The following is a 24963-nucleotide window of genomic DNA, read 5'->3' on the forward strand; positions in this document are numbered from 1 at the left end:
GTGGTAATGATCCTGAGCTCTGGAGTCTAAGATGAACAGCTCCACCAGTTACTGCCCTCGGGCCCCACATGCATGCCCACCCTCTGAGCCCCTGATTCCCCCTCCATGAGGTGGGGAGGCCCTCAGCCCAGCCCAGCAGGCATGCAGGTAAGGGGTAGGAAGGTTAATGCAGGTGAGGCGGCATCATGGAGCAGGGCTGTGGACCCACTAGTGCAAAAACGCAATCACCCCTGCAATGTCCACCTGGGGAGTCCCACACAGGAGGCTCCGGCAGAGGAAAGAGCAGCATTCAGGAACCGCCACCTGAACACCATGGGAACCGGGAACCGCTCACTGCATCGCGAACACGTCATTACGCCCAGATCTGAAACTTACTGGCTGCCGTGGTGATGTGCCAAGGCAAAGCTCACGGGAGCGCTTCGGAGTTTAGATTTTTGGGTTAGGGATGTTCACTTGATAAATACGTAATGCAAATGTCCTCCATTCCAAAAAAATCCCAAATTTGAAATATGTCTCATGCCAAGCATTTCAGAAGAGATGCAGCCTGCAGCAACCATCCGCTGTACGGACGAAGCCCAGACACAGCGAGCCTCCATCACCGCCAACAACACAGGGTGGACGAGGCTGAGATGTGCCGAGGCTCCACTGCCGCCCAGCGCCACACGCGTGATTTGGGGCATTTTGCTATGAGGTTGGGAGTCAGGCTACGCTGCCTAAGTAGAGGCGACATCAGGAAGAACCTCCCAGCACTAGCGTCTCAAGGTGACTTTTATCTACTGTTCTTCTGGGATATGCAGATGGTTGGATCTGCTAATTCAGGAAAGCTTTAGTACTGTGGTGCATCCACTGTGTCAGCGCTGAGTTACCCAATTTTCTGAGGACCACAGCTTTAGGGTCCATCCCTGTCCCCTGTTCTGCCGTCACCGGGACTGAGCACCGGGACTCCCGTGGTCATCATCAAGAACGGTGCAGCTCCGAAAGAATGGATGGAAAACGCTCCTGTAATTCCAGCAGCAAAGAGCAGTCAATTCCAACCATTCAGAAAAATCCAACTAAAATAAAAAGCAATTAACCAAAATCTACACATTAGATAATACATCGTGGTCATAACTTATCAGAACCCTGGTTTGAATTTTGAACTTAAGACTTTAAGGTAAGTTCACTCCCCAAAAGTTTCAAAAATAACATGTATTAATAAAAGAAGGAAGACATCTGACTCCCAGAGAAGACAGCTGAATCGCTCTACAGTCACTGCTCCAGGAGGCCTAACAACAGCTGTACAGAAAGCTCTAAGGAATCTGATCACACTCAATACTTCTGAACAGAAAGAAAATAAGGAAGAAAAGCAAAGGCAAATGAGAGCCAGGGAAAGGATCCGCTTCTCTGCCACAGATAAGATGCCAATCTCCCCCAAAGCCACTGACAAGTCAGAAAGAAAAATACCAACCGATGGTCGATACAAATGCCCGACACGAATGGCCGAGGGTGTGCAGGAGGACCCACAGAAACAGCGCTACCAGGTCCCATGAACAGGCGGGAAGATGCCGAACCCCACGGTGGATGAGAGCAGTGCAGGCGAAAGGGCCTGAGATTTCCCCAGAAGCCCCAGGCCTGCCCCAAGATGGCAGGGAGACTGTCAGCTGGTTTGAGGACTACGTCCATTTCACCGTGACATGACTGGGACCCTTGGGAAGGCAACGAGACTGCTCTGTACGTGATGATGTGGAAAGAGCTCAGGAGAAACCAAGACAAGGACCCCAGAACACACAGAGGGAAGGCCCTGAGGACGCGGGCAGAGGGGCCTCGGCAGGGCCAAGCCCGCCCTGTCTTGGGGTTGAACTTCAGCCTCCAGGACACGAGAGAATCCATGTCTGCTGTGTAAATCGCCCAGTCTGGGCTCCTTAGAGCTGCCCAAGCTGACTCTACGGGGAGCATTTCACCTCTGCAAAGGAGGCTAACTGCGACTCCCACTGCTTGGAAGTACGCCGGGGGGAGCCCTGCCCTGCAGGTCAGATGCCCCCAGATGGGGGAGCAGCTGTCCTCCAAACAGGGCTCAGTCCTCTACCCGGGGACCATGTGGTGCCTGCCTGGGGGCGGGGGGTCCTTTCCGTCATCTCAGCCACGGCTCCACAGCCCTATCTGGCCCCGAGACCCGGCCTATCTTGGGGTTCCGTGTGTCTGTGTGGGGCATGGCTGGGCCTTGTGAGGTCCGCAGTGGCTCGGCCAGCGTGGGGTCGGCAAATCCCCCGACTGTGCTGTGAGGCACGGGGTGAGAAGTGGGGTCGTGACCCCGCCATGCTGTTCTCTAGTGGGTGCCTTGGCCCTTGCATCCCCGCGGCACACCCTGCTCTCCCTGGCAGAGGCCAAAGAAGCGAACCAACTTCAACTTGTGTGTTAGGGTGCTTCGTCTCCATGCTGCGGGTCCCCGGGAGGATCATGGGCCCAGACCACCAGAGGGGGGCCCATCCCTCACTCCCGCCCCCCAAAACGTACTGTGCATGTGGCATTAAAGCTCCCAGGTCTCAGGGGAGGCTGCATGGGCAGCGCCATCTGCAGGTTCCCAGCCTGGCTGGGCCCCCAGTGCTGCTGGTTGTGACCAGCCAGCCTCCAGCTGCCAAGGGTACTTAGTTGACAAGGCTGTTGTGAAGAGCAAGGGGTAATGCATTTAAATTACTTTCAAACATGTCCATCTGTCACCAGGTAAAAAGCTGCATCCTTTTAGCACAGAGAGGTACTCCCTAATTTTCATTCCAGAATACGTGAGGACATATTTTTACTCATGAGGCTATTAAAGAGAACAAATGGCTGTTGTTTGCTAATTAATCTGATTTATTTGTTTAGAAATGCTTGGTACCTGTAATTCGAAAGTTTACACAGCAGGTCACTACCGTTTCCTGATCTGGAAAACTCATTCTCCCTCTTTCTGCAGAAAAAGAAGCTCCTCTGCTCAGCTCCCAGGTTCTGCCAGTGACCTTACAGGCATCCCCTTAAATCCTTGCGATGGCCCACGAGGAGGTCTCTGTATCCAGCTTCACTGATGAGAGAACCGGGCGCAAAGAAGTAAGGGATCCTCTGATGGCCACGGGTCCAGCTTCCCGGGCCCGGTGTCCTATCCGGCACCCGTGCTTGAGGCTCCAGTGGCCTTGGCCCCAGCACGAGCTCTGTAGATGCCGAGCTCTGAGCAAAGGAAGGTCCCCAGGCTACTGTGGGTGTGACGCTCCGGGCCCCACCTGCTCCACGCCTGCCAGCTTCCCCGTGCTCTCAGCTGCTGGGCGGAAGAGGAGTCCCTCTCCTAGGAGGGCGACCTCCATGTCTGCATCTGTCTCCACGACAGGAGGAGGTGGCAGTGGTACAACGGAGCGCAGCCTGCCGTTCCAGCCGGCCAGGACTCCTGCTCCCTCAAGACGCGCCCTCTGTCCATGTTTCTGGGGCCACCTGCGCTGTCATCATGGGGCCAAGGCCAGTTAGAGCCAGGTCCTCCCATCTGAGCCATCCTGCTGCTGCTGTATCCAATTCCCACAACCCAGTGACTTAAAACTACCCGTCAGACCTACAGTTCCTGTGGGACACGTGTGGAGATGGGCGGGCCTCACTCCACCCTGACAGCAAGAAAAACCCCAAGCAAACTGAAAATCGATAACTTTTCTTCTTCACTCTTCAGGGAACTGAGTCAGCGGGCAAAGCACTGCCCCCAAACTGGAGACACAGCCAGGCAGGTTGCAAGAATCTCCGCTCACGGGAGCGCAACCTCTGCAGGGCCAGCGCGGAGATGCTGAGCTGCCCCTGACGATTTTCTGGAGACGTTGCCTGGATAAGGGAGAGAGAAAAGCTCCAGGGGACCCAGTCATGGGGCGGGGCTGAACTTGGTGATTTTTACCTCCGAGAGCTTGATCAGGTTCCCACAGTAAATATTGAGAAACATTCTCCAGCCAGTAAAGGGGAAGGGAACTATCTTGGAAAACACCAGGGCACTGGTCTTTCTAAGGAGGTCTGCCTGCACTCAGGGGAAACTCGCTAACCAGACCCCACCCTGCTGGGCTTATCAGAGCCTGTCTTCCTGCAGCAGGACAACACCACTGAGCCCCCCGCAGCTACCGTGTCCCAACTACACTGGGGAAAGGGGCACCTGAGGAGCTCTGGGAAAGGCAGGGCCTGGGCGCAAGCTCACCGATAGAGGGGCCTGGTCACTGGACCCTGGGACACCTCCCCACCTCACATCTTGACTAATCGACAGGGCGCCTGCATCCCAGGCGAGACAGAGCAAAGGAGGCAGAGCAGGTGTCGGTCTCACACACCCACAGGCGCAGTGAACACGGGTGCCCGCCTGGGGTGTAAGCACAAAACCTCACTCACAGGCCCTCTCCCTCCCTCGGTTCCTTCCATCCAGAGCCCAGTGTTTCTGCTTTCAGCAAAAACACTGCAAGGCACATCTCAGGACAGTCACACAGTTGGAAGAAACAGAGCAAGCATCAGAACTGGACTCATATGGCTGGATGCTGGAACATCAAATCCAGTTGGGAAAAATGGGCAAAAGGTCTGCGCGGACCTCACCGACGACACCGAGATGGCAAATGTGCACACCAGAGGCGCTCCACGTCCCCTGCCGCCCGAGAATTCCAAATTAAAACGACGACGAGACACCACCACGCCCGGGACAGTGGCCAGAATCCAGATCCCGACAGCAACAGGGGCCATTGCCCGCTGAGCACGAAACCCACTGTGACTCCAAGCGCTGGTGAGGACGGGGGGCAACGGGAACTCTCACTCACGGCTTTGGTCAGTGCAAACTGCTGCAGCCACTTTGGGAGACGGTCTGGCCATTTCTCACAAAACGAAACCCTCTCGCCATGCAATCCAGCAACAGGCTCCTAGGTATTCGCCCAGATACACTCGAAACTTACATCCACCCATAAACCTGCACACAGATGTTCACAGCAGCCGTGTTCATAATTGCCCAGACTTGGAAGATGTCCTTCCGTGGCTGAATAAACTGTGTTACATCAGACGGTGGAATCTTATTCAGGGTTAAAAAGAAACGAGCTCCCAAGCCATGAAAAAGGCTATACACTGTGTGAATCCACGCGATGTTCTGGAAGAGCCAGAAGGATAAAGGCAGTGAAAGAGCCCGTGTTTGCCAGGGGTTGGGGGCAGGGGGGGAGGAATGGGGAGCACGCAGGATTTCTAGGACAAGGAAGCTGCTTCTTGGGACATGGCAGCGGCGGGTCCAGACCAGTACACACTTGTCCAAACCCACGGATGGATAAGACCACGTGTGGGCCCTGATGTGAATGACACTTTAGTCACTAACACCGCATGCCAGCTCATCGGCTGTAACGGACGCACCGCGCCAGCACGAGGGTTAACAGCGGGGGAAACTGCTGGGGCGCCCTCCCTCCTCCTGTCCCCAAACACTTCCTGGCTTCCCCATCGAGGTGCTCCTCTCTGTGAGCCTGGTGTTTCCCATCTTCTTCCCAGGTTGCGGCCTGCAGCTGTTCTCCTCCTCAGCCATTGTGGACGCTCCATCAATAGCTGATGAATCATTGATCTTGTCATAGAAACACTGACATGTTCATCGGGTGTGTGGCCAGGCCCACGGTGTGTCGGGATGGTGCACCCAGTGCTCCGGGGGCAGAGAGAGCTCTTGGTGGAGAAGCCCCACCTTCACGTGCAGCCCACAGGGATGGCCGACACCTCCCGCCCCCGTGAGGCAGCTGGGAGCTCCTTCTCCTTCCACAGACTGGAAACAGGTTCCCTGGACAGGTGTGGGAGGATGGACCCAAACCCAGCCATGCCCCTCGGGTCTAAGATCCCCACCTGCCCATCCCCCCTGCTCTGTGCCCCCCAAAGGAAGCTGTGGGCTGCCCTGCCAGGGCCATCACCTGCTGAGCACAAAACCCACTGTGACAGGCAGCTGTGAGCCAGGTCCCCAGGATGCTGGCCTCCCACCTGGGCCGGGCCTTTAGGCTGGCTTCTTGCAGGCAGGCAAATGCATATGGACCCCAGGTCCACAATGAATTCTGGACTTTCTTTTGGGGTCTGGAATACTGAATCTATTTTGGGCAAGAGGTGGAGTCCATGTGGAAGGTGCATGGGGAGAGCCAGGCTCAGGGTCATCAGAACCGGTAAGCAAGGGGGTCAGGGTTTTCTGACTTTGACCTCAGAGAATGCAGCTTGGGCCTCTCTAACCAAAGTCTCTTACTGGAGAGGAAATAAAGTATTGAGCTGAAGAGACAGCTTCATCAATTCCATATTTTATTTTCCATATTTTATTTCCAACCTTGAATTTCAAAGGCTCTTTTCAGCAGCAGGTTAACAAGCTTGTCATGTAAAACACCGAATTTCGGGCAGTAGGTAAATCTGGAGCTCCTGTGTGGCACACAAAACACATGTTTAGATGTTTTTTAAAGAGATTTCCAAGTAGACAGGAGTTCTATGCTTTCTGGTTTTCAGGCATAGGATGGGACACGCCACTGCATAAAGCCGAGCTAACTTTGGTGCTCTTCACTTCTCAGGGTGGTAATGCTATTTTTCCAGAAGCCCCTTCCTCCCAAACACAGCTGAAATATTCTTCCCTTCTGACACCTTAGCATGTCAGACGTGAAACCCAAGCCTTTGGGTGGGCCTGGGGCTGACGGAACCCTCCAAGCCCAGCTGGTCTTACCTTAGCCATGCAGAGGGAGGAGCATGGGCAATGGTGTGAGGATGTGTTTTACTAAATATCTGGATGCTTCTCAGTGTTCGTTAAACACCGACGTGCACACACACACAATTATTTTCCAGTAGCCAAGGATGGTGACTGGAATGCAAATATCTAACATTGGCTTAACATGATTTACAGGATCACCATACAATTTGTATTTTATCATAATGTCTGGAACCTGAGAAAAACAAGTCCCAAAGACTCCATAATTTACTCAAGAACCACGGTCCACAGCAGGGACAACCAAATTTATACGACTTGAGCTGAAATCCACAAGGAACCTCAGGCTGCTGGACATCTGGGCCCAATCACCTCACAGTCATTTAGGAGCTGATCAAGGTTGGATGAGACTCCATTTCTTTATCTAAAAATAGGATAATCACCAGAACCACGTTCTTGTGAAACTCAAACACTGTATAAGTGTCAGCTTTGTTCTGTGTGCCTTGTAAACACACAAGTATCTATGAGGTGACTTGCTTTTTCCCTGCATAATTTGTATTTAAAAGTCCATTTTAAACCTCTACTTGGTTTGCCACAGCCACAGAACCGACAGTTTGAAGACAAAAGCGAACAACAGAACGCGGAAGAGCTGATGTGCTGTGTCCTGGCAGATGAGGGTGAAGCAGACAGATTTCATTAAGGTCTGAATGCAATTTGGGAGCAGTCGCCACTGCAGTTAGGGCTGGACGTTAGCAAACTTGATTTGTGTCCAGTTGGAAGGCTGAGTGGTACGGACAAGTCACATAACACAGGAGCACAACACTCAGTAACCAAGACATGCCCACAGACGGCTCCAAATAGGGCTGTCTGAGATGCGCCAGACTCCATCATCCGGTGATGACCAGCCGTTTTAATCACTTTTAAATTTTCCTACAGATGTCATTTCAACAAAATAGTCCACAAGTCTGCCTTGAGTGAAATTCAGTTGGTGTGTATTACTGACAATGGGCATTTGCTCCGGCAAGTTCCTAGGTACAAACAACACACTGTGGAATGGTCATTTCATGCAAGGCTCCCCAATCCCTGTCTTATTCCATAGCCGGCTCCCCAGAGTCACGCTACGAGGCCAGGGTCCTCGTAGGTTTGTGAAAAATAAACACATATTTGTGATTCCCTCATCCAACAAGCAGCTGGACATGACTTCTTGCCGATTTCCATGACACCAAAACTCCACGCATAACTGCGGACGGCCTTGCAAATGCTGCCTCCTGCCAGGCACGTCTCTCCTACCCAGAGATGGGAGGCTCTTCTGGGACGTGGTGGATTTTAGCAGGTGCGTGCCTGTGTTTTTTTGGAGGGCCCCTTGCTGGTGGATGGGAAGAGCACTGACTGAGAGGAGAGCTTCTCAGAAGTTTTCCAAAGAGGAGCGGCTCTTCTGCTCTCTCTCCTTGAGGATGCACAGCTGGGTGGAAGAAGGAAGGCTGCGTGGGAGGGTCTCGGTGGAGCAGGGGGTGGGGAAATGCCCGGACACATAGTTGGTGCAGGACCTAGCACTGGGCACTCGGTGCCACCTGCCACGGCCCCTCCCTCACGGCTTGCATTCTGCTCCTCCCGGGCTCCACACCTGTTCTTTCATCCCGTCTAGGTCCAGTCACTCCAAACCCTTCCTGGTCCTTTTTCCAAGCTCCAGACCCCACAGATTCCATGATTTCTCCCTCCCCACGGCTGCCAGAACTCACCTAACATCACCCCTTCCAAAAGACAGAATGAAGCACTAGGTAGAGGACTCCACCCGCTGCCCACAGCCACGCGGTCCGAGCTCATGTCCTCGACCTGGGGAAAGAAGACTTGAACCTTGGGACTGTGGCCTTCAAGATGGGGTGATTCTACTGAACCTCGCTTCCTGGTGACCCCAGTGGTGACAAAGCCTTCGTCACTTCTGCACCCTGGGGCTGGTGGGGACTGGCAGGCCCTTGCTGCCTGAGACAGTGGATGAGGGGCTTCATCTTTTCTGTATTTTGCTGTTTCAAGCAAACAGAACAAAACAAATCTACTAGTTCTCTTGAAGCAGTAGGGAGTTTTGCTGCTTAAAAAGAATTTCAGCATCAAAAGGCACAAGCCTGATTGTGCCTTTCACTCATTCAGTCGCTCACTCACTCACTCATTCACTCACTCATTTATACACTCAGTCACTCACACACCCACTCATTCAGCTACTCACCCACAAACCCAGTCACTCATTCACTCACTCACCCACTCATTCAGTTACTCACCCACAAACCCAGTCACTCATTCACTCACTCATTCAGCTACTCACCCACAAACCCAGTCACTCATTCACTCACTCACCCACTCATTCAGTTACTCACCCACAAACCCAGTCACTCATTCACTCACTCATTCAGCTACTCACCCACAAACCGTCAGTTATTCACTCACTCATTCAGCTACTCACCCACAAACCCAGTCACTCATTCACTCACTCACCCACTTATTCAGTTACTCACCCACAAACCCAGTCACTCATTCACTCATTCAGCTACTCACCCACAAACCCAGTCACTCATTCACTCACTCATTCAGCTACTCATCCACAAATGCAGTCACTCATTCACTCACTCACCCACTCATTCAGTTACTCACCCACAAACCCAGTCACTCATTCACTCACTCATTCAGTTACTCATCCACAAACCCAGTCACTCACTTATTATTCAGTCGCTCACTCATTCCCTCCCTCCCTTCTTCATTCACTCAGTCAGTCAGTCACTCACTCATTCATCCATCCATTGAGGGAACTGAACATTTGAATGAGCCTGACTCTCCGAGAGATGCGGAGGACACAGAAAAGGAATTAAAGAGTCCATAGCACAGTACGAAGGGAATGGGAGCAGGGAACAGACTGGAGGGGTCGACGCGCCAGGTGTTTTGTATGTGTCTGCATGTTTGCGCACGCACGTGTGTGAATGTGCCTTTCTGTATGTGCACGTCTGTCTGTGTCAGCATGCACTTGTACTTGTTCTCATGTCTGCATGTGTGTGCATGCACCTGTATGGATCTGTGTGTGCATGGTGTCTGCATATTTCTGCATGTCTGCAGTTGTGTTTTCATGTCTGCACGTGTTTATGTGTGCGTGTTTGCATGTGCATGCACCTATGAGCGTGTATGCATGTGTTTGTGTCTGTATTTTTTCGCATGTCTGCAATTTTTTCTTGTCTGCACATGTGTGTGCTTGTCTCCATGTGTGTGTCTGTGCACACCTGTGTGCATGCCTGTGTGTTTATGCAGTTGCATGTGTGTTCATGTACCTGCTGACTGCCGCGTCTGTCTTAAGGGGAGAGGACTCCTTTTCTCTGTGCCCCTCCCCCTCCCAGGACGCCTCCACGGTGGTTTCTCTGGCCGAGATCCTTTTCCCCTCAAATGAAAGGAAGACGCCTCAGCTCCAAGACTGCAGCGTGGGGTGGGCGTGCTCATCAGCCACAAAACAATGAACGCACAACTCTCCATCAATTCCAAGGCTGCCTTCCGCGTCTCCTCTGTCCTTGTTTGCTCTTTGGTGGGATGCATCCATCACATTCCAGCCCACGCCCGTGGGTTTCCCTGCACACTCCCGCCCGCTGGCTGCACTGTCGCAGGGGCTCCTCCCCTCGTGGGGCCGGCTTTCTTTCCTCGCCCCCCACCCCAGGCCCTGCCACGTGGCTCCCTCAGACTCTGGGTGGCATCATGCTGAGCCCACCCTCTGGACTCAGGCCGGCCTCCTTTCCTCCCCTGCTGGGAGCTGTGGCTCTGACTTACCTGACCACACCTGTAGCTCTTACTTAATGCTATTCATATTATTTCCTTTTATATTCTCCAACACAGAGTATCTTCTCCCTGTTCCTTGATATAGTCACTGAGTTTTATACTATATCATGAAGTTTTAAAAATGGAGCTTAACACGTGCTCTCGGGTTCTGTGTTATGTGAAACGGAAAGCAGGAAGCATGTGTGATGTGTGAAACGCCTGGGCTGTTCTGGGTTACCCTTCGCTTTGCAGGATGTGGGATGCCTTCTGGGAATATTGGTGTAAGAAAAAATGAGAGTTGCATTTAAACTCGGGCAGCGCGATGACATTTGCACTCGGGGAAACATCTCTCTGTGCAGCTCCTCTTTCCCATTACTGTGAATTCCTCCATGTCTAATTCACCTCACCTGGGCCGTTCACGTGGCAGTGACACACCACCCAATGCCTGCCCTGCTCTTCTCCAGAGTGGAGGGTACTCAGATCTAAATTAGTTAAAGCAAATCTGTGCCCCACCTCACCTAAGGGAACCAAGGAGCAGGAGAGGACATGTGAGCTACTGGTACCTTTCAGTTCAACGTCTTAATTGCGTCATGTATGCAGTAGGGTTTCAATAAATGCTCACATGAATGGTCGAAAGGAGGAGGGAATGAATGAATGGATCTTAGAGTTCCACTGCCGTTTGGAGGAGGGATGTTTTGTGTTGAACCTTGGAGTATACCAACGTGGTGATGGGTACAGCCCATGGGTGAAGCGGGGGGAAGGGTGCCCAGGATTTCTTGGTATTATTTTTGTAAGTTCTTACACATTTATAATTGTTTATTAAAAGGTGCCCCTTTTGGTTTGGGGGGATGGAGTATGATTAGGAAGCTTTTACTGAGAAGCAGTTCCCACAGGGCGTACATGACCAGGTGGGCTTAGCAAGGTCTCATCTCAACTGTTAGCTTCAGACATTCAATGCTGTGATTTTGCAGGCAGCGTCGATCTCCAGGAGCCGGGCAGGTGCTGTGCGTCAGGGGCAAACCGCTTGCCAGTGCTGGGGGGCGGCGGCCCCTCTGAGCTTGCACCTGTCCCACCAGTTGTGTCTAGTGCACAGGAAAGGCAGATGCTTATCCCACCGAGCCTCCCTGGGGCTGGCCTGTGGCCTCTTCTGCCCTCTGCACTGGGAAAGGCTGGTACTCATCCCACCGAGCCTCCCTGGGGCTGGCCTGCAGCCTCTTCTGCCCTCTGCACTGGGAAAGGCTGGTACTCGTCCCACCGAGCCTCCCTGGGGCTGGCCTGTGGCCCCTTCTGCCCTCTGCACTGGGAAAGGCTGGTACTCGTCCCACCGAGCCTCCCTGGGGCTGGCCTGTGGCCCTTCTGCCCTCTGCACTGGGAAAGGCTGGTGCTCCAATTTGTCTAATCAGTCTTTAGATGGATAAGTCAAAGCTGCGAAGGCTGAGATCTCTGCTCCATGCACACAGCGAGCTGGGACACTCACACATCTGCCATCAGCTGGTCCTCCTGGAATGCTCAGCAAGAAGCATGCTCGGCTAGAGCACCTGCCGCACTGTTGGCTTTTACCGGACAGCCTCAGTGCACGCGCTTCGTGGCCGTCAGGCTGCTGTGAGGTGCTGGCCTCTCTCGAGGGAGTGTGCGAGTCACATGTGCAACCGGAGGGTCTTGCGGGCTGCGATTTTCTGATGCCAGACCCCAGAGCAGGTGTGCACCGAGGTGAGGGCAGAGCTGTCACACCCACACTGACACCCACGCTGGGCCCCATCCTTATGCTGCTGATGACTTCCACAATTTGCCTGAACCGTGATAACTAGCTGGTGATTTCTGCTTATGACATTGACATTGTGCAAAATAAACAACTTTGATCATGTTGTCATGGTAAGTGTAGTAACATTCAGGGGTTATTTTTAAGTTTATGGGACATTTGTTTCTTTGAAATTTATGTGGAGGAGTACCCATTCTTCTCCTAACATGGACGTCTGTTTGCTCTCAGCAGGCTTTCTGCAGCATGAATGCCTCTAACCTAGCGGTTCCCAGCAGAGCTTCTCCCACTTAACCGTGGACCAGACGCGTCAGGGAGCCCTCAGCCATCCGCTGTCAACCCTCAGCCCTGCCTACCTGGGCTAACGCTTCACAGGGCTGAGGAGCACGGTGAGGGAGACCTCTGCAGATGGTTAGCTAACTGTCTAATTACTGCTAACTGCGGCTAGCAGTGACCCAGTATCAAATCCGCGAGGTAGCAGAAAGTGCACATAAAACACGCACACTTTTTGTCACGCTCTGCTGAGACTTGGAGACTAACGTTTCTCTTTTCAGTTCCTAGACAGGTTTTGGGATTCACCTTTGCTCATGTGACCTGCTGAATGTCCCACACTAGAAAGCCCTTACGTCCACGGAGGATGGTCAGCCACTAGGGAAATTTATTTTCAGCTCCACATTGCAGTGAAAATGAGGATGCTCATATTACGGTATCAGAAAGGTTTTAAGCTGAATTAATGGATGCTCTGGGGAGAACTAATACTGTTTGAGAAGACGGAATATTCTCACAGGTTTATCCGGAGAAGCCTCACTCATCAGCACATGGAGATGTGCCAGACTGATTAAGCAAATGATCACATGTGTCTGTGCAAGTTCCTTCTATGTTTACTCCAAACATATTTCCTTATTAATTACATAACACTCACTTTGATTTCAGGTGTCAAATGCAAGGTTTGCCTTTTCTTTATGTAGTTTATATCCTCGGCTTGGATAGATGACATTTCTCTTTCCCTGGGGAAGCAGTGTAGAGTCAAAACGTCTCACAGGGTCTGGCTTAGTTCAGACCCACAGCGGCTGCTCATGCACTCACGACCTTGGGGACGTCACTCACTCTCTTTGTGCCTCAAGTCCCTCACCTGCAGAATGAGAATGGGAGTCCCGTGTCCTTTGTGTCTGCTGTGGGATTAAGCGTACTGGCCCAAGGCATCCGGAATGCAGGCAAGCCACGCGGAGGGACGGTGGGAGGCGGCTCCTCTCCTTACTCCTCCTTCATCGTGTTTGGCCCTTGGACCTGCCAAGCAACTGGACCTTCTCGTCCCTGACACCACTTTCATGGAGTGCCATAGGCATCACACATTGGCGAAGTTTCTCAGATCTTCAGCGGATGCAGCAATCCGTTTCTTGCCCACTGCAGAGTTCCTCTGGAAGCTGGACATCTGCGGTGATGATGCTGGCACAGTGTCCTAACGGCCGACCTTCACTTCCGATGAGCCTGGAAGTCACACCTCACAGCCACAGGCTCACATCCAAACATGTTAGCAAATTCTGTTGTGTTCCAGGGAAAGTCAGCCTACTTAATCCTCCATCCAAATCACCAATACCTCCCTGAAACAAACTCCGATTCCTTTTTGAATGCTGTCCGTTTGCATGGGAGTGTGCTTGTGATTTACATGCAGTTAAAGAGGCAAACCCTTACAAAAAATCTTCGGAATCCAAAATTAATCTCAGAAGTCTACATTTTCAGCTACTACAATCTACAAATGAATTAGAGCCATGGAAATCACATTTGGCAGACATGTGAAGTTAAGGTGGACTCTGTTGGGATGTTACACTGTCCCCTCTCCACGACTGCGTTCTCTAGAGCTGCACCCCTGAAGCCTCCTAGATGCACCTTTACGCCTGGACAGGAGATGCTGGGTTACCTGGTCGCAGTATAAGCGTAAAGATGACGATGATACTAATAATGATAAAAACTAGCATTTATTGAAGACCTATTGTGAGCCACACCTTGTTCCAAGGTCTTATGTTACTGTTTTAAATTATCTTAAAAATCCAACAAGGTAGGAAGGTTACGATCCCTTCCCCTTTTGTTAACAAAAGATGACAAGAACAGAGGAGGTGGGTGAATTGCTCAAGTTCCCACGGAGGCGCGGAGGCTTTGCCTGCAGAACCCGCCCCTGAGAACCCGAGACATGCACCACGTCCTCTTCCCAAACACCCAGACAGCACAGAAGCGATTTCCTTCGTCTCAGCCACCCTGACTCCTGCAAGGCATGGCTCTTGCCAATGGCTTTCAGATTTTTTGGACTATATTCACAGTAAGACATACGTCTTACATCAGAACCTCACACACACATATATACACACATAACAAAAAATGTTTCATTAAACACGCACTCTTATTATCCGGAATGTACTCTGGTATTTTTTATTCTATACTTTTCCGTTCTACTTTTGCTTCTTTTTTTTTTTTTTTTTTTTTTTTTTGAGACGGAGTTTCGCTCTTGTTACCCAGGCTGGAGTGCAATGGCCCGATCTCGGCTCACCGCGACCTCCGCCTCCCGGGTTCAGGCAATTCTCCTGCCTCAGCCTCCTGAGTAGCTGGGATTACAGGCACGCGCCACCATGCCCAGCTAACTTTTTGTATTTTTAGTAGAGACGGGGTTTCACCTTGTTGACCAGGATGGTCTCGATCTCTCGACCTCGTGATCCACCCGCCTCGGCCTCCCAAAGTGCTGGGATTACAGGCTGAGCCACCGCGCCCGGCTACTTTTGCTTCTATTTTAAAATTTGCTGGTAGTGACCTTGAGTTCATGGCCCATTACTGAGTTGCAGCCCACGGTTTAAAAATGAAGGTTCTGAAAGAACTGCACAGCAGAGAGCCATTGACAACGTGGCGACAGTACGTCCTTTATTACAACTAAACACCTTGGGGACCTTGGAGATGCCATGAGTCCTCAGAGCCCGGGCCGGTGCCCGTCTTCCCGGGCTGTGTGTTTCAGGAACACCGTCAGCACCTCTCTGCAGGCCCTGGGTCCATTTCCCTCTTGTGCACAGCAGTTGTGGATTCTTTTTTAATTTCTAACTTCTCCACCACGTGGAGTCTGCTACGTCTGGGAGCTTCCAGGTCATTCTTTATTTTTTAATTTTTTTACTTTTTGAGACGGAGTCTCGCTCTGTTGCCCAGGCTGGAGTGCAGTGGAGTGATCTCGGCTCATTGAAACCTCCGCCTCCCGGGTTCGAGCAATTCTCTTGCCTCAGCCTCCTGAGTAGCTGGGATTATAGGCATGAGCCACCATGCCCAGCTCATTTTTTGTATTTTAGTAGAGACGGGGTTTCACTATTTCAGCCAGGATGGTTTCGATCTCTTGACCTTGTAATCCACCCGCCTCGGCCTCCCAACGTGCTGGGATTTCAGGCGTGAGCCATCGCTCTGGCCGCTTCTAGGTCACTGGCATTGGCACCTCCCACAGAGAAGAAAACAGCAGCAGTTGCCATTTGAACGGATGCCAGCATGCGTGGAGGCAGGAATGGTCAACAGAGGTGTGTGGTGCCGCTGGGGCAGCCTGGGAGTGGGCACCGTCATTCGGGAGGCAGGATCGGGCTGGACCTTGGGATGTTTGGGAGAAAAGCGACAGCATGCACCCCAGAAATTCAGATGGAAAACGCTGGCACCCTGAGTTTCACAAATATGAGATGTGTGTAACTTTAAAACTGTTTCATGTGTATGTGTGGAAATAAAATTTAAAAACAGAGTTGTTAAAACGTAGTGCGTACTGGTGAGCCTTCCTGTGATTAACTGACCCTGACCCCCAACCTCTGCTGCTGCAGGTCAGGGCCCCCTTTGCTGTGGCATGGACCAGGCGTGTCAGGTGAGCACGTGTTTGATGTCACAGTGGAGAAGAAGCCATCTCCACGTGTGGTCGCGGTGTTCCCCCTGGGCTGCAGGAAGGAGAAGAAAAGGTCCAACCCGCCCAGGAAAGGAGGCGGCGGAGGCTACAGGACGCCTGGGACGGCGGGAGGGCGGGCCGTGGGGGAGAAGGACTTGCTGGCTGAGGGGCCGGCTGAACCAGGCCTGGGAGACAGGGGCGTGGATAGCTACCTCCTTCCTGCACAGAAGTTCGGCACATCACTACTCTCGCTATTTCTAGAAATTTCCCTCAAGAAAATAAGTGTGGATGGCTATAAAGTTACAAGATGACAAGCACAGGTAGAGCCCGGATTTTTGTTTTGTTTTTGTTTTATAAAAGAACTTACAAAACTAAACATCCCAAGGGGAGTTCCTGGGAGACAAGAATGCATCCTCATCACAGTGACACACGAGTGCACTTACATGCCATGCAGATGATGGGAGCTATACCAGCTGATGGCCTATCACATAAAAACACGTTCGCAATCTAGGCGCCTGCCCCCTGGAAGGCTCTAAGTATTATTTCAATATCCAGGTATTTCAAAATTACATAGTATGTACGTTTTCTCGGTGCTGTGTTGCATATAAAATATGTGCCTAATATTATTTGATGATTTAATCTGCTAATTTTGTTTTCATTTCATTTTGCATTCATTTATCAGTGACAAAATTTGGGTCAATATAACAATATTCACAGATGCTAATAATCACAATCTCTTTACAGCTGATTTAGATATAACATTTGGGAAAATGAAAACATGCTATTCTTAGAAGTAACATCTATAATGAACCAATGTTACAAAAGTTCCTAAGAGAGCAATTTAATTTTAGTGTGTCTGAAGGTCTTCCCTGGAAACATTTCTTCTGGAAGAAGTGTGTTTTCCTCTTTCATTGTACTCATTTTGAGTGTGCGACATTAATCTATTTTATTGGTGACTTTAATTTGACAGAAAACTTCCTTTTCCTCCTATATTTTGCAGCCATTTTCCCTGTCATAAAATCACTTTTCATACACTCCACTCTATAAGCGTCAGAGAACGCACACGCTCTTAAGAGGAAACGACTAATAATCCAGGCATGGCGGCTTCGCTAATTCGTCTGTCAGGAATGACATCTCAGGCTCCTCAGTCAGTGCCACTCAGGTTTCCTTGGATCTTTTGGAGACTGAGGGCAGTTGGGGGGATAAAAAAATGAACGCTTTAAAGTAGGACCAGAGGCAAATGTCACTTCATTGCCTTATGACTTTAACTTATACTGTGCTGTAAAACGTCCCACAGCATTTTGGAAATGATAGTTACTCATTCACTATAATGGCAGTAAGATCATTATGAAGTGTTTTTAATTTTAATTTGACCCAGTGGAATTATAGATTCATAAATTTGTGACTTGGAAGATCCTTCAAAAATCATCATTTAAGTCTCTTAAAGATGAGGACATTGGAAGACTCTATTTGGAAAAACAAATGTCTAAAATGACGCTATTTGCTCCCAGTGTTACTACAACAGCATCAGGCACATGACTCAGATAACCTTCCCTCCTTCCTCTTCCTCCCTTCCTGTGTGTGTGTGTGTGTGTGTGTGTGTGTGTGTGTGTGTGTGTGTTTTGCTTTTTCCCTTAATCATCCTTTCATGTTTTATATCAGGATTCTCGATCCTAAGGGTACATTGGAGTGATAAAGGAATAATCCAGGAATCCCACTTCTGGGTATTTATCTAAGGAAATAAAACTGGCCTGTGGAAGGGTATCTGCACTCCTGTGTTTGCTGAGGTGCTGACCCCCACAGCTAACATGCAGAACCAACCTCACGCCCATCAGCAGAGCCCCAGATCAGGAAAATCTGGTCTACATGCAGCGGAATCCCTACTCAGTCTTAAAAAGTGACAAATCCTGGCGCGTGCAATGACACAGATGAACCTGGAGGACGTCATGCCGAGGGGAAAAAGCCAGACACAGAAAGACAGATGCGGCGAGACATCACTTACACGTGGGATCTAAGGCAGAGGACTCAGAAGCAGAGGGTGGAATGGTGGTCGCCAGAGGGACGGGGCGGAGTGGGGGGCGCCTGGGAAGACGGCGGCTGACGGGTGCTGCATTTCAGCTAGACAAGAGGAGGAAGTGAGGAGGTCCCATGTTCCACATGGCAGCCACAGTAACGGTTTGTGCACTTGAAAATTGCTAAGCGGCGGGATCATAAACGTCTCACAAGCACAGGAAGATGATAAGGACGGGAGAGGCAGAGGTGTCTACAAGCTTTGCTCACTCATCTTACAACGTACGCCTGTATCAAAACACGTCATACACCAGAAACATATACAGTTTTCATCTCTGAATATAACTTAATAAAGCTAGAAAAAACATTTTTAAAGTAAAAATAGAAGTGTTTCTTCCATTTAAAAAAAGTATCAGGTAGAGAACTTTTAAAGATGACAGCAGTCAAGTCAGTCCTCAGACAAGTACGTCAGATGCGGAGTGGGCACTGGTGTTTTTTAAACGTTCCCTAAGTGATCCTGACTGACACAGAACCAGGGTGAAGATCTAACATTTCCATGAACAGGCTAAAAGGACTCATTGGAACCAGTGTGTCCACCTCCCTCATGAGCTGTGCTTCTGCGTGAATCCTGTGGGTCGCCCGTCTGCACGTGGCTGTTTCATGCTTCTTTGGCTCACTGGACAGCTACAGCGGCTCCTCCCTCTCCTCCCGAGTCCTCCACCCACGCACTGACCCTCCAGGGGAAAGCCACACAAGTGTTTGAACCGGGCAGCCTCTCAGCCAACCGTCACCAAATCCCCTCATTTCTTTCCTTCCAAAGCTTCTAACATCTGATCCTTCTCATTCTTAAACCGCCAACCCCTGCCCCATGGCAAGACTGTAGAGATGGCTCAGGAAGCTCCCCCGTTCCTGAGCGGTGTGGAGGCTCCTCATAATGAAGACGCATCAGTTCACCAAGAGATCCCCAACTCCACCTCTGGACATTTACCCGAACAAGCCGAAAGCAGCGACATGGACAGCCGCGGGCCGTGTTTACGGCAGCGCCATTTGCCATGGCCCGAGAGAAGCGACCCACAAATGCGTGGAAGCCAGTGCCATCCATCCACACAGGGCAGCGTGACTCCGCTTTCGACAGGAGCGGCCATGTGGAATGACTAGAAGACACTCTGCCATGTGACAGGAGCCAGTCACACAAGGACAAATCCTGTGTGGTTCCACTGCTGGGAAGTCTCTAGAGGAGTCAGATTCACAGAGGCGCGGAAGCAGAAGGGGGGTGCCAGGGCCTGGGGAACGGAATGGGAGTGAGTGTTTAATGGGACAGGATTTGACTTGCAGAAGAGGGAAGAGTTCTAGAGACGGAGGTGCTGGCGTCTGTACAGCGATGTGAATGCATTTAGTGCTGCCGAACTGTGAACTGACAAAGGCTAAGCTGACAAAACGCTTTCTGTCCCTACACTCCAGCCTGCACCAAGCCACCCATGTGACATTCTGCCTCCTCCGCCCCAGCCTCACCCCGCGAAGTTCACTCCGTGTGGCCGCGGAAAACCTGAACTCCCAACCTGGGAGTCCAGGGTGAGAACCCGGGCAAAGCGGCCTCCTCAGAGTGACTCCTGCACTCTCGTTTCAGTTCTGTGCCCACTGCTCTGGCCTCCAGGTTCTTCCCACTGTGCCCGTGCCCAAGCAGAGCCACCCCAGGAACCTCACGCTGCCCCAGCGACAGCCCCTGGGCATGGTCACTGCCCTGGAGAAGAACCGGCACGGGCACAACTGTGACGTTCACACTGTCCAGACGCGGGGCAGCACGCGGCTGAGCCACCTCCAGAGCGTCGAGCAGGCAAGCACCAATGAGTCACGTGCAACCTGGAGGCCTTCCCGGCAGGCCGCGCACTGACGATCAACCGTGATGGCGTGTTGCCAGAGTGAGGGTTAGAAAACCAGATGCATAACTACTCGCACACCATCGCCACTGCTCCTCCCTGGTGAGAAGCCAAAATACTTTCACTCGCCTGTTTCTGAGTGAAGAAAGGACTTGTGTAGACTGTCAGTTGGCAATGAATTTAGGCCTCAGTCGCAGTGGATGGTACTGTCATCCGTTAGAACTCTACCCATTTTATAATCTTCAGTTGAAAAGCAAACATTTTTTGGCTGTGGTTTTCTTTAACAGAAGTCCAAACTTTATACAAAGTGAACTCCTTCCATTTTCAATACTATTCTTTAGGACAGTCAAACCAGCAACAGATGTCTTTGCCAAAAGTCTGAAGTATGTTTTTAAAAATGCAAATTTATATAAATTGAACTCATGACCAATGACCCAGCCCTGAGTGCCATCACCGCGGACGCCCTCAGAGGCTTGAGAAGGAGGCTGACAGACTTTACGGTTAGAGAATAACCACAGAGAGCAAAGTGCCCGAGCCACTGACGGGCCTCTGTCTTCAGCTGTGGCTTCACGTTGCTTCTATTCAGCCGTTCGATGTTGAATTGATTCAACATTCCCCGTCTCTGACAGAAGCATGTGGCCTTCTTCTAAGCACAGCTCCACGTCAAAAGACTGATGGCAAATATGGCCCCAGCTTTCCTGTGTCGGTGGCAGCTCAGAAATGAAATTTCCATGTGACTTTAACCAGCACTGGGGAAACGCCAGCATGCCAGCCTGTCCCAGGACCCCTGGAGGAAGCGCAGCTCGGACTCAGTGCCCAGCCCACGGTGTGTGTGCCCTGCTGCTTCCTGCCACGTGACGGCTACGTGAGAAGCGCAGATACGGGAGCTCCCTGCTTCCTGAGGCTGCTTTGAACACGTAGTCACAGAGGCGCAAGGGAAGGAGGGTCCTTCACCTCTGGAGACGCGTATTGATTATGTGAATGGTGGCCTCCGTTCCTGAGGGCCAGGAACAGCCCTTTCTCACCTAGCACTTCGCAGTGTTTAAAAACTATTGTTTTTAGAAAAAGGTGCCCCATTTGACTTAGTTCTTAGCTCACTCTCTAAAGGCAAACATGCTAACGTGTGATGGTGGGAAGGCCCCATGATGGGAGGTGCCCGCAGTGTGTGGGGTTCTATCACCCCCACAGCAGGACTGACGTGGGTACTCTACCTAGATCCTCCTCTGTCGGCCCTGGAAAGCTGATGCCCGGCTGGACCAGGTCTCCACCTTCTTCCTCTGCAAAGACAGAAACAAAGTCACTCATTAATGCGTGTCTGGTGTAGACTGCAGTCACTCCCAGCACATCTTCAAAACCCACCACACTCAACACAGTTCAAACATGACAGACAACTTCGTATTTCTTCAAATGGCATTGCTCACAGCCCGGCATTTTGTGCCAATAACCTCAGGAACCACCATCATTTTCTGTAAAACAGCATTGTGATCACAGATGCACACATTTGTCCCACAGACACGGACACAGGCAGCAGGTCCCAACAACTCTCAGCTTCACCTCTGTCCTAACTTCAAATTTATTAGGTGTTCTTTGCATTGGAACGGACTTCAGGAAAATCAGCCCACTCTTACTTTCCCCAGCTCCTTCCAGCTGGGTGAGTCCCACAAAGGCCCTGGTTTGCCCGTGATAAAGACTTCCCTTACTGTCTAGAAAGCTTCATGCTATTTGAAGCCTCATTTTGCAATGTTCAAAGCCTGCAGTTATGGTCTTAGTGCTTAATATTCGTTCACATTAGGTCCACTTCGACCAGAACACAGATTTCATTTCCCTCTGTTGGGAGATCTTTCAGGTCACTGGCATTGACTTTCCACTGTTCACTCTGTGCTGACACAATAGCAGACATCACTTTCTTAGAATGACATCATCACGTGGCTACCAGAGGTCAGTGGGTCATCGAGCTCTGTCCTCTCTCCACGTGTGGGGCCACAGGACTGTGGAGACAAACACACTTGTGATTTTATCTAACTGGTCCCTGGGGAGCTGGACGGAGGATCATCCAGTGCCTCTGCTCCTATGGGCTCTGCCCAGGAAACCAGGTGCTGACTCTTCAGGCTGCCTTGCTTTCTACCTGGCTGCAAAGGCAATGTAGACATAGCACCATCCCAGGGAGGCTCTGCTCACGCCAGCCACAGTGAGAGGCATAGGAGTGGCCTGAGGAGGGGGGCAGGGAGTGTCAGGTAAGGGAGCATTTGGTACCAGGTTCCACATGCATGTGAACATGTATTTAAGGGAAATGTATCAGAAAGATGACACATGCATTTACACACATGGACACACATCTTTGTCACCATTTGGCATATATCTCAAAAATATAATTATATGATTGCATATTCAGACTCCAGGCATATATTTGCACACACATGTGGGTTTCCAATGTTCATGGACAGGCTTTGAGGCGCAACGCACATGTGTCCCCACCCCCTATCCAAGTGTTAGATGAAGTTAGCCAGGCTGTAGCCTGCAAAAGGATTGACTCCAGAACACGATGCTGGAGCCACTGACACTGGAATCACGACCTCTGATTCAGCAAATCAGCATCTGCCATTTTCTACAAGTTGGTAGGAGGCTGGGAGAGGAAGATGAAGATTTGGCAACGTGAGAGGCTGAGGAAGAGAATATGATGGCCTCTCAAATAAATGTGAAGTAAGATCAGTAACTGAAAGTAAGCTCCCAGTTACTGCTTTAAAAAATATATATACATGTATGAGAAGTAGCTATCTGAACTAGGTTAAGTATTTTACAAGACAGTTCATTCAAATGATTTAACATAACTCAGCCCCATTTCTTAAAGGCTAACAGCACTTTCTGCATACTTTAAGTTGCATTTTCAGCTAATGAGATACATCTGCCAAATGACCACCTTATGTATAATATGAAACCAAAGGCCAGAATGGCCTCATTCATGTAGAAAGATGATGGACAGTTCTAATTAAGCACAGTTTCCATGGAGATCATCATCACATGTGTGATTAATGTGAGAACAGAGCGTCCAGCTGGGTGAGAACGGAACGTGGGGATAATGCAAAACAATGAACCCTCAGCTTCAGCCCTCCTTATGCTGGAGTTGCAATACACACACACACACACACACACACACACACACACACACAAACACAGGTAAGGGAGGTGCTGTCACAGGCAGACTGGAAGGCTAAGCCAGCATCACACAGTTGCAGTGACAAGCAGGAGTGCCCCTTTAGCAGCGCCAGCCGCAGCAGACAAACAGTTTAGCAAAGCCACGTGCTCACGCACAGCACAAGCTTGCTATTGGAAGCCTGCGCTTTCCTCAAGGAACACGCCTAATTATCTCGAGAACAGCCCTCCAAGGATGAGGGGTGCGGACGTTTGAAGGTCAGCCTTGAATTTTAGGAGTACAAATGCTTCACCGACTAATCTCTTCCTGCCCTTGCTATTTATCAGCTGAGAAAATGGGAGGTGTGGAAGCCGTGTGGCTCAGGCAACACTGTTCAAAGTTAAAAATCCAGCCTGGGCTGAGGGTACGTGAAGGTTTCTGAGTGTGCTGTGGCCTTCCAGCTGGGAGAGCTTAATTTAGCATGTGTGTCAGTATAACTGTGGTTCCCGTCCTTCCTTGTCTCAGGAAGCTTTGTATTTTCAGCCTAAATCTTGTACGGGACAACACCCCCACATCTCAGGGGTTCCCTTCTGTGGTTTCAGTCACCTGAGGTATGGAGTAGGCATGGTATGGAGAGAGAAACAGAGACCACAATCACACTCCTCCTTTTACGGTCCAGGGTTCTAAGTGCCGATTTCACTACGGTTGCTCGGGTGACTCTCTCACTGCACGTGACGTGCAAGCTGAGCTTCCTCCTGGGTGCGTGGACACACGGAGCACCATGCTCGGGCTTTCTTCTTCTCCTGCCCAAAGTGCCATCTAACAGTCACGCCCTACAAATTGTGGCGTCTCATTAGAGGGGTTTTCTTTACCCTTCAGCACGTGGCTCAGTTTCCAAACTGACTCTGGCACCACATCACGTGGCAGATAAAGAAGGAAATCAAAACATTTTAATCCCAAATGTCCGGGTTTAATTAATTTATTTTTTGGACAGATCTCCAAATAATCCAGCAAAGCCAACTCTTGCAGGGAAAACCTACATTCTGAAGAGAAGTGCCCTTCCTTCTTCCTTTTCCGGATCCAGGAGAGAACTGACTCTGATAAGAAGCACTTGCCGGCCATTCTCTCTGAGCCTGCTGCCTGCAGGCCTCCTCTGCGCTGTGGGAACCGGGCCTCCACGACCTCATCTTCACCCAGACATTGCTTTCTATGGCTTCTAGGTCTTTAGAGAATAATTTAACTCTTTCAACCAATGTCCAGTTGGAGAATGTTTGAGTCCATCCACGGCTCCGATAACAGTAGGAAAAATCGACATACAAGTGCTGGTTCTGGCTGAGGTCTCAGGCATTGCCAGGGCGGTCGGAACACATCTCCTGTGGACAGAGGACACTCCCGTACCTCTGCACGTTCCTACCCACAGTCTGGCAGCCTCATGAGGCAGCACCCGGTTGGCCTGGAGAGGCCGTGGGTAGAGCATGTTTTTGTCTTCGTCACATCTTCAGCGTCTGGCACAGCATGGAAGAAATGTGTGGCAGGAGAAAGCCTCTCAAACTCAGTGACCCTCTCAGTGGCCTCAGAAATGCCCTCACCTGTGCTTCAAGAGACTCAGGAACACTCATTCTTTCCACCCATCTCTCTCTCCCAGCTGCCTCGTATGAGGCAGGAGAACCGTTTGCTCTGCCAGCCGTCAGAAGGGTGGGCAGCATGGCCGAGGAAGCCAGCTTTGGCTGTGGTCACAGAGCTACAGCTCCGTCTGCACCCTGAGATGTTCTGAAATCATGTGACCATAAGTTTCCTCGATCTAGCATCTTGACTTCCCATGGTCCAAACTGAAGAGCTCCCCAGGGAGAGGCTGGAGGCCCTCTCATCCCAGGTGTGAGG

At 50.9% G+C, this 24963-nt stretch overlaps 1 protein-coding gene across 7 annotated transcripts in view; it reads right to left on the reverse strand.

Annotated features, from left to right (window-relative positions):
• DLGAP2 (DLG associated protein 2) overlaps positions 1-24963 on the reverse strand; it is an 868686-nt gene that overhangs the window by 157205 nt on the left and 686518 nt on the right. For all 7 annotated transcript variants that reach the window (XM_074384215.1, XM_074384216.1, XM_074384214.1 and 4 more), the window contains one exon: positions 21164-21229. In XM_074384215.1, the coding sequence (XP_074240316.1) occupies positions 21164-21229 (66 nt within the window). The remainder of the gene's footprint in view (positions 1-21163; positions 21230-24963) is intronic.

This window comes from Saimiri boliviensis, chromosome 13, assembly GCF_048565385.1.
Source record: "Saimiri boliviensis isolate mSaiBol1 chromosome 13, mSaiBol1.pri, whole genome shotgun sequence".
Taxonomy (NCBI): Eukaryota; Metazoa; Chordata; class Mammalia; order Primates; family Cebidae; genus Saimiri; species Saimiri boliviensis.